This window comes from Oncorhynchus clarkii, chromosome 10 (genome assembly GCF_045791955.1).
Source record: "Oncorhynchus clarkii lewisi isolate Uvic-CL-2024 chromosome 10, UVic_Ocla_1.0, whole genome shotgun sequence".
Classification (NCBI taxonomy): domain Eukaryota; kingdom Metazoa; phylum Chordata; class Actinopteri; order Salmoniformes; family Salmonidae; genus Oncorhynchus; species Oncorhynchus clarkii.
The window spans coordinates 4,006,459-4,017,180 of record NC_092156.1 but is presented as its reverse complement, the minus strand read 5'-3'; the positions used below and the strand labels follow the sequence as shown (position 1 = coordinate 4,017,180).

Below are 10,722 nucleotides of genomic sequence, written 5' to 3'. Positions count from 1 at the left end.
TAGATTCAAATTGGAGGGAATTTTAATGCTGAATGACACCTTGAGCTTTGATTTCATTTCGCCGTTCGTCCTCAAGCCCCACGAGACACAAAACCCAAACATTCTAACACATGTAGTAATTGGCTACATCCAGGTGTTGAAGTAGCACCCGGATCTAGACTGCTGAAGTAGCACCTGGTTCTAGACTGCTGAAGTAGCACCTGGTTCTAGACTGCTGAAGAAGCACCTGGTTCTAGACTGCTGAAGTAGCACATGGATCCAGACTGCTGAAGTAGCACCCGGATCTAGACTGCTGAAGTAGCACCTGGTTCTAGACTGCTGAAGTAGCACCTGGTTCTAGACTGCTGAAGTATCACCTGGTTCTAGACTGCTGAAGTAGCACCTGGTTCTAGACTGCTGAAGTAGCACCTGGTTCTAGACTGCTGAAGTAGCACCTGGTTCTAGACTGCTGAAGTAGCACCCGGATCTAGACTGCTGAAGTAGCACCTGGTTCTAGACTGCTGAAGTAGCACCTGGATCCAGACTGCTGAAGTAGCACCTGGTTCTAGAATGCTGACAGAACAAATGTTGGGTTATTAGGTAACCCAGCGTTGATTAAATAGTGGACAGAACACATGTTGGGTTATTAGGTAACCCAGCGTTGGTTAAATAGTGGACAGAACACATGTTGGGTTATTAGGTAACCCAGCGTTGGTTAAATAGTGGACAGAACACATGTTGGGTTATTAGGTAACCCAGCGTTGATTAAATAGTGGACAGAACACATGTTGGGTTATTAGGTAACCCAGCTCTGGTTAAATAGTGGACAGAACACATGTTGGGTTATTAGGTAACCCAGCTCTGGTTAAATAGTGGACAGAACATATGTTGGGTTATTAGGTAACCCAGCGTTGATTAAATAGTGGACAGACACATGTTGGGTTATTAGGTAACCCAGCGTTGGTTAAATAGTGGACAGAACACATGCTGGGTTATTAGGTAACATGCAACAGAACAGATAAACAGGAATGACATTTACTCTCATGGGTGGCTAAAAATAACGATGTAAACACCACGCCCCTACGAAACAATGTCTCCAGTCTTCTGGTCTGACACCCTGGGTCATATCTCAAATAATGGGTGTTTTGAGTCTTTCCCAAAAATGTCCTTTTAGAAACGCCAAAGCTCTCAGTATAGCGATAGAGGTCTCTACATGTTGTGCACGTTTAGTTGTCTTTCAGAACCTTATCCGTAACATTATGTTCCGTTTTGAGCGATACCTCTCTGTCCGTTCTAGTGGTAACTGCCAAAAAAACAATAATGGAACGAGGGATACAAATGATATTGAAAGCAGATGTTTCCACACAGGAAGTTCCAGACACTTGTAGACTCTCTGCCAAAGCCCATTGAAGCTGTTCTGGTGCCTCGTGGTGGCCGGCTCACTGTGCTGTACTTCACTTTGTTCCTTCTCTTTTCCTCCCCTGGTTTAGGGGACGAAAAGGTAACGTTCTGAGGTCCTCCCTCCCAAGGGGATTACAGTATATATGTATATATGTTTATATATACCTAAAATCATACTTCATTAACATATTTTACGTATATTGAAAATGATCTAAATTGGAACAGTTTTAAATGCATTTAATGTCCATTTGATTTGTATTTTATTAGCATTTAAGTATATTATACATTTAAAATGATCTAAATTTGGACACTTTATTGGATTTAAGTATATTATTAGTATATTAGAAAAAGAGTAAGACAAATATTTTTGAATACACATTAAGTCAATTTTATGGGTATTTCTCATAAATTAGATATATACTAAAATGTTATTTTAACTAGAATTCTTGAATTTTCTTGCAATTTTTTTTTTTTTACAGTGCCTTCAGAAAGTACTCAGGCCCCTTGACTTTTCCCACATTTTGTTACATTTTACAGCCTTATTCTAAAACGGGTTGAAAAAAAAACATTCATCAATATACACACACTACCCCATAATGACATCACAATACCCCATAATGACATCACAATACCCCATAATGACATCACAATACCAAATATTGACATCACAATACGCCATGTGGTATTGTGATGTCATTATGGGGTATTGTGATGTCATTATGGCGTATTCTGATGTCATTATGGGGTATTGTGATGTCATTATGGGGTATTGTGATGTCATTATGGGGTATTGTGATGTCATTATGGGGTATTGTGTCTAGATTGATGAGGATTTTTTTTTAAATACGTTTTTGAATGATACTGTAACGTATTAAATGCGGAAAGAGTCAAGTGGACTGAATACTTTCAGAATGCATCGTATATCACATATATTAGTGTGTATATATATATATATTATTTTTTAGTATCACAATGTGTCATGGATTTATACTGTAGTTCAGTAAAGGGCTGTAATGCAACATATTGAAGGGCACTTAAACTCCACCAAAGAAGAAGAAGAAGACTGTTTGAGAGAAAACGTTCATGGGCACGTCGGAGCAGTGCGTAGGAGGAAGAGGGAGATTCCAAGGTGTGAGAGAAGCGTGCTGGAGGACGTGGGACAGAGGAATGTCTCGTTTTGGTGGAAAAAGTTTGTGTGTGTGCCAAACTGTCGGGGAGCCCAATGGGAGCTGGGGATCGGAGGTGTTCGTTGCAACAGAGGCAGGTTGAGGGGGCCAGGGTCAGAGTATTGCAGAAGATGTCGTACGCTGAGGCAGTGAAGATAGTAGAGGAGGGTGGATAAAGGGTGAGGGATTCTGAGAGGATCCCTGTGAATAGTAGATCTGTGCCAGAACAGACAAAGTAGGATCAGATAGGTTATAATGAGAGTAGAGTTACTTGGTATGGGAATTTTTTTAGTTTGACTTTTCACATTATGTATCCCAAAGTGTAATGATTTCTACTATAGTTCAGGTCAAATCAAATGTGTGTGATATAGTGGCATAGTGGTATAGTAGTATAGTGGTATAGTGATATAGTAGTATAGTAGTATAGTGGTATAGCGGTATAGTAGTATAGTGGTATAGCAGTATAGCGGTATAGTAGTAGAGTGGTATAGTGGTATAGTGGTATAGTAGTATAGTGGTATAGTGGTATAGTTGTATAGTGGTATAGTGGTACAGTGGTATAGTGGTATAGTGGTATAGTAGTATAATGGTGTAGTAGTATAGTGGTATAGTAGTATAGTAGTATAGTAGTATAGTGGTATAGTAGTGTAGTGGTATAGTGGTATAGTTGTATAGTGGTATAGTGGTATAGTAGTATAATGGTGTAGTGGTATAGTAGTATAGTGGTATAGTAGTATAATGGTGTAGTGGTATAGTGGTACAGTGGTATAGTGGTATAGTGGTATATGGGTATAGTAGTCTAGTGGTATAGTGGTATAGTGATATAGTGGTATAGTAGTATAATGGTGTAGTGGTATAGTGGTACAGTGGTATAGTGGTATAGTGGTATATGGGTATAGTAGTATAGTGGTATAGTGGTATAGTGGTATAGTGATATAGTAGTATAGTAGTATAGTGGTATAGTGGAATAGTGGTATAGTGGTATAGTGGTACAGTGATATAGTAGTATAGTAGTATAGGGGTATAGTGGTATAGTGGTACAGTGATATAGTGGTATAGTAGTATAGTGGTACAGGGGTATAGTGGTATAGTGGTATATGGGTATAGTAGTATAGTGGTATAGTGGTATAGTAGTATAGTGGTGTAGTGGTATAGTAGTATAGTGATATAGTAGTATAGTGGTATAGTAGTATAGTGGTATAGTGGTATAGTAGTATAGTGGTATAATGGTGTAGTGGTATAGTGATATAGTAGTATAGTGGTATATGGGTATAGTAGTATAGTGGTATAGTGGTATAGTAGTATAGTGGTATAGTAGTATAGTGATATAGTAGTATAGTGGTATAGTGATATAGTTGTATAGTTGTATAGTGATATAGTGGTATAGTGGTATAGTGGTATAGGGGTATAGTGGTATAGTTGTATAGTGATATAGTAGTATATTGGTATAGTGGTATAGTAGTATATTGGTATAGTGGTGTAGTGGTATAGTGATATAGTAGTATATTGGTATAGTGGTATAGTAGTATAGTAGTATAGTGGTATAGTGATATAGTGGTATAGTGGTATAGTGGTATAGTAGTATAGTAGTATAGTGGTATAGTGATATAGTGGTATAGTGATATAGTGGTATAGTGATATAGTTGTATAGTAGTATAGTGGTATAGTGGTATATTAGTATAGTGAAATAGTGGCATAGTGAAATAGTGTAGTGATATAATGGTACAGTGATATAGTGGTATAGTAGTATAGTGGTATAGTGATATAGTGGTATAGTGATAAAGTGTCCTGCGCTGCTTTCAACTAGGGCCCATGGTGAGAATAAAGGTGTCCTGCGCTGCTTTCAACTAGGGCCCATGGTGAGAATAAAGGTGTCCTGCGCTGCTTTTAACTAGGGCCCATGGTGAGAATAAAGGTGTCCTGCGCTGCTTTCGACTAGGGCCCATAGTGAGAATAAAGTGTCCTGCGCTGCTTTCGACTAGGGCCCATAGTGAGAATAAAGGTGTCCTGCGCTGCTTTCGACTAGGGCCCATAATGAGAATAAAGTGTCCTGCGCTGCTTTCGACTAGGGCCCATAGTGAGAATAAAGTGTCCTGCGCTGCTTTCAACTAGGGCCCATGGTGAGAATAAAGGTGTCCTGCGCTGCTTTCGACTAGGGCCCATAGTGAGAATAAAGTGTCCTGCGCTGCTTTCGACTAGGGCCCATAGTGAGAATAAAGTGTCCTGCGCTGCTTTCGACTAGGGCCCATAGTGAGAATAAAGTGTCCTGCGCTGCTTTCAACTAGGGCCCATGGTGAGAATAAAGGTGTCCTGCGCTGCTTTCGACTAGGGCCCATAGTGAGAATAAAGTGTCCTGCGCTGCTTTCGACTAGGGCCCATAGTGAGAATAAAGTGTCCTGCGCTGCTTTCGACTAGGGCCCATAGTGAGAATAAAGTGTCCTGCGCTGCTTTCAACTAGGGCCCATAGTGAGAATAAAGTGTCCTGCGCTGCTTTCGACTAGGGCCCATCCAATATATTTCCTCGTTTTCTATTGGATGGTTGCATCAAAGTCAAAATAACAGGGATGAAAGATGACAGATGGCGAGATAGCAGATGGCAAGATAGCAGATGGTAGATAGCAGATGGCAGGATAGCAGATGGCAAGATAGCAGATGGAAGATAGCAGATGGCAAGATAGCAGATGGCTAGATAGCAGATGGCAAGATAGTAGATGGCAAGATAGTAGATGGCAAGATAGCAGATGGCTAGATAGCAGATGGTAAGATAGCAAGATAGCAGATGGCAGATAGCAGATGGCAGGATAGCAGATGGCAAGATAGCAGATGGCAGGATAGCAGATAGCAAGATAGCAGATGGCAAGATAGCAGATGGCAAGATAGCAGATGGCAAGATAGCAGATGGCTAGATAGCAGATGGCAAGATAGCAGATGGCAAGATAGCAGGTGGCAAGATAGCAGATGGCAAGATAGCAAGATAGCAGATGGCAAGATAGTAGATGGCAAGATAGCAGATGGCTAGATAGCAGATGGTAAGATAGCAAGATAGCAGATGGCAGATAGCAGATGGCAAGATAGCAGATGGCAAGATAGCAGATGGCAGGATAGCAGATGGCAAGATAGCAGATGGCAAGATAGCAGATGGCAAGATAGCAGATGGCTAGATAGCAGATGGCAAGATAGCAGATGGCAAGATAGCAGGTGGCAAGATAGCAGATGGCAAGATAGCAAGATAGCAGATGGCAAGATAGCAGATGCCAAGATAGCAGATGGCTAGATAGCAGATGGCAGGATAGCAGATGGCAAGATAGCAAATGGCAAGATAGCAGATGGCAAGATAGCAGATGGCAAGATATCAGGTGGCAAGATAGCAGATGGCAAGATAGCAAGATAGCAGATGGCAAGATAGCAGATGGCAAGATCGCAGATGGCTAGATAGCAGATGGCGAGATAGCAGATGGCAAGATAGCAAATGGCAAGATATCAGGTGGCTAGATAGCAGATGGCGAGATATCAGATGGCGAGGTAGCAGATGGCAAGATAGCAGATCCAATCTGGTTTTTGGCACCCATTTGGCTGAAAGCTGTGTGTGTGTGTGTGTGTGCGTGTGTGTGTGTGTGTGTGTTTGTGTGTGTGTGTGTGTGTGTGTGTGTTTGTGTGTGTGTGTGCGTGTGCGTGTGTGTGCGTGTGTGTGTGTGTGCGTGTGTTTGTGTGTGTGTGTGTGTTTGTGTGTGTGTGTGTGTTTGTGTGTGTGTGTGTGTGTGTGTGTGTTTGTGTGTGTGTGTGCGTGTGCGTGTGTGTGTGTGTGCGTGTGTGTGTGTGTGTGTGTGTGTGCGTGTGTTTGTGTGTGTGTGTGTGTGTGTGTGTGTGTGTGTGTGTGTGGTTTACAGTCACCGTTTTGCAGGTTTTTCCTATATCATTTATCAGCTAATTCTCCCCGTCTGCTCGTACAGTATGTGCCTGCCCTATTGAAGGCTTTTTCTTCCACCAATAGGACTTGTTCCCTGGTACGTTTGTTCTGCCACTGATAGGTTCGTTTATTTGACTGTATGAACACGCTTCTCTCTGTCTGTCCTGTAGGCCATGATTATAATGAGTAATTACTAATAATAATAATATTAACAATTACTGTATAATTTTATCACCACCAGCCTGTGATCACATCACACCAGAGCTACACGCTCTCGCAAAAAATGAAAACGTCCAAGACAATTCCTTACCAAAGATGTAGCTTCTTTTAATCGAATATTAAGTGACCAAACTATAGGTCAATTCTAATTCCTGGGACTCGCATTGAGCTAGGCTTGAGAGAGCAATAGAATGAGATTGAGAGTACAGCGGAAGTGGGAGAGGACTTTATAATCCACATAGAACTATTAATAACAAGTTATAGTCTATTCCGTATTTGGCTTCAAGTCCATCATTCATATGGCACCCATAATAAAGACGAGTTAAAAAATACTGTCTAGATCATTAAAAAAACACATTTATATTGTATGTTTAAACAAGGGGTACTTGTATTATTTAATACTAGTGCAACAACGTTATATATATATATATATATATATACAGTGGGGAGAACAAGTATTTGATATACTGCTGATTTTGCAGGTTTTCCTACTTACAAAGCATGTAGAGGGCTGTAATTTTTGTTTTAGATTCCGTCTTTCACAGTTGAAGTGTACCTATGAAAAAAATTACAGACCTCTACGTGCTTTGTTAGTAGGAAAACCTGCAAAATCGGCAGTGTATCAAATACTTGTTCTCCCCACTGTATATATACTGTATATTGTAACGTTCGTCTGAAGAAGTAGACCAAGGTGCGGCGTGGTAAGTGTTCATGATCTTTAATACGGGACATCCCACGTTCTGCCGGCTTTACAGAGATAACAAAAAACAAGATACCACAACATTGGTGGGAAAACAGGCTACCCAAGTATGATTCCCGATCAGAGACAACAATAGACAGCTGCCTCTGATTGGGAACCATACTAAGCCAAACACACAAAGAAATACAAAACATAGAATGCCCACCCCACATCACACCCTGACTTCACCAAATAGAGAAATAAAAAGTATCTCTAAAAGGTCATATCTTAAAAAAATGAAGATTCTAATAAATAAAATCAAACAAAACGTTTATTTCATCTTAAGGATCTGTGTTGTGGGCTTCCATTGTTTCCCCGGGGTATAGAAATGAGGTAACACACATTTTAAAATCCCCTTGTCATTTAACCACAATGCAAAGAACTCACAAAACGACCTCTTAACTTCCTTCATATTGGACACAGAGACATGAATATGATATATCATATATCCTACCTATCTTGAAAACTTGATTGCTGACAAGCAAAACAACATGGGGACTATGTCAATAATGGACGAATGAAACAAATACCCAAGTATGGATTTCCTTTAGCTGACGTGTCAGGATGGTGCAGTGGTGAGGCAGTGGGGTGGTTTGATTCGTTTTCCAAAAAATGAGACAGAAGAAAGAGAAGAGGGGGGAGAAAGAGAAGGGGTGGTGAGAAAGAGAAGGGGGGGAGGTGAGAAAGAAAAGGGGGGAGAGAAAGAGAACCCCCTTCTCTTTCTCTCCCCCCCTTTTCTGTATAAGAGAAGGGGGGGTTGAGAAAGAGAAGGGGGGAGAAAGAAAAGAGGGGGGTGAGAAAGAAAAGAGGGGGGGTGAGAAAGAAAAGAGGGGGGTGAGAAAGAAAAGAGGGGGGTGAGAAAGAGAAGGGGGGTGAGAAAGAGAAGGGGGGAGAGAAAGAGAAGGGTGGAGAGAAAGAGAAGGGGGGGTGAGAAAGGGAAGGAGGGGAGAGAAAGAGAAGGGGGGGTGAGAAAGGGAAGGAGGGGAGAGAAAGAGAAGGGGGGGTGAGAAAGAGAAGGGGGGGTGAGAAAGAGAAGGGGGGGTGAGAAAGAGAAGGGGGGTGAGAAAGAGAAGGGGGGGTGAGAAAGAGAAGGGGGGTGAGAAAGAGAAGGGGGGTGAGAAAGAGAAGGGGGGGTGAGAAAGAGAAGGGTGGGTGAGAAAGAGAAGGGGGGGTGAGAAAGAGAAGGGGGGGTGAGAAAGAGAAGGGGGGGTGAGAAAGAGAAGGATACCTAAGTTAAACAGTAAAGCGCTGACCAGACAGGAGGAAAGAGGACAGCTAACAGAGATGATGAATGCGGAGCTCGTCACTGAGGCTGAGAACTTGTGATTATTACTATGCGATTAATGACTGTTGTTTTTTTGCCAACTCTACACTAAACTACCACGCATACTGAATGTTGATTAATGTGTCAACTCTCTTTCCACTTTGGCTCTGAGATCACTCTCTCTCTCACTTTTTCTCTGTCTGTCTGTCTGTCTGTCTGTCTGTCTGTCTGTCTGTCTGTCTGTCTGTCTGTCTGTCTCCTTGTTCTCTCTCTCTCTCTCTCATCCAGTGTCACGTGAATAATCATTCGTGTAAACCCGTGTTTGTGTTTACAGATTGAAACATTAGTGAGGATTTTGTTCCAACATCTTTTCATCTCTCATCTCAAATCAAATTCTATTAGTCACATGCGCTGATACGACAGGTGTAGGTAGACATTACATTGAAATGGTAGACATTACAGGTAGAAATTACAGGTAGACATTACAGTGAAATGGTAGACATTACAGGTAGACATTACAGGTAGACATTACAGGTAGACATTACAGTGAAATGCTAGACATTACAGGTGTAGGTAGACATTACAGTGAAATGGTAGACATTACAGGTAGACATTACAGGTGTAGGTAGACATTACAGTGAAATGCTAGACATTACAGGTAGACAGTACAGGTGTAGGTTGACATTACAGTGAAATGGTAGACATTACAGGTAGACATTACAGGTGTAGGTAGACATTACAGGTGTAGGTAGACATTACAGGTGTAGGTAGACATTAGAGTGAAATGCTAGACATTACAGGTAGACAATACAGGTGTAGGTAGACATTACAGTGAAATGCTAGACATTACAGGTAGACAGTACAGGTGTAGGTTGACATTACAGTGAAATGGTAGACATTACAGGTAGACATTACAGGTGTAGGTAGACATTACAGGTGTAGGTAGACATTACAGTGAAATGCTAGACATTACAGGTAGACATTACAGGTGTAGGTAGACATTACAGTGAAATGGTAGACATTACAGGTAGACATTACAGGTAGACATTACAGTGAAATGGTAGACATTACAGGTAAACATTACAGGTAGACATTACAGGTAGACATTACAGTGAAATGCTAGACATTACAGGTGTAGGTAGACATTACAGTGAAATGCTAGACATTACAGGTGTAGGTAGACATTACAGTGAAATGCTAGACATTACAGGTAGACATTACAGGTGTAGGTAGACATTACATTGAAATGCTAGACATTACAGGTAGACATTACAGGTGTAGGTAGACATTACAGTGAAATGCTAGACATTACAGGTAGACATTACAGGTGTAGGTAGACATTACAGTGAAATGGTAGACATTACAGGTAGACATTACAGGTGTAGGTAGACATTACAGGTGTAGGTAGACATTACAGTGAAATGCTAGACATTACAGGTAGACATTACAGGTGTAGGTAGACATTACAGTGAAATGCTAAACATTACAGGTAGACATTACAGGTGTAGGTAGACATTACAGTGAAATGGTAGACATTACAGGTAGACATTACAGGTGTAGGTAGACATTACAGTGAAATGGTAGACATTACAGGTAGACATTACAGGTGTAGGTAGACATTACAGGTGTAGGTAGACATTACAGTGAAATGCTAGACATTACAGGTAGACATTACAGGTGTAGGTAGACATTACAGTGAAATGGTAGACATTACAGGTAGACATTACAGGTGTAGGTAGACATTACAGTTGTAGGTAGACATTACAGTGAAATGCTAGACATTACAGGTAGACATTACAGGTGTAGGTAGACATTACAGTGAAATGGTAGACATTACAGGTAGACATTACAGGTGTAGGTAGACATTACAGTGAAATGCTAGACATTACAGGCAGACATTACAGGTGTAGGTAGACATTACAGTGAAATGGTAGACATTACAGGTAGACATTACAGGTGTAGGTAGACATTACAGTGAAATGGTAGACATTACAGGTAGACATTACAGGTGTAGGTAGACATTACAGTGAAATGCTAGACATTACAG

General features: G+C 41.1%; 1 protein-coding gene across 1 annotated transcript in view; it reads left to right on the top strand.

Moving 5' to 3' along the window:
- Positions 1–9,014, top strand: part of LOC139419797 (uncharacterized) — a 31,209-nt gene extending 22,195 nt beyond the window's left edge. The window contains exon 6 of the mRNA XM_071169782.1: positions 9,010–9,014. Coding sequence (XP_071025883.1) covers positions 9,010–9,014 — 5 coding nt within the window. The remainder of the gene's footprint in view (positions 1–9,009) is intronic.
- Positions 9,015–10,722: the final 1,708 nt, after the last annotated feature.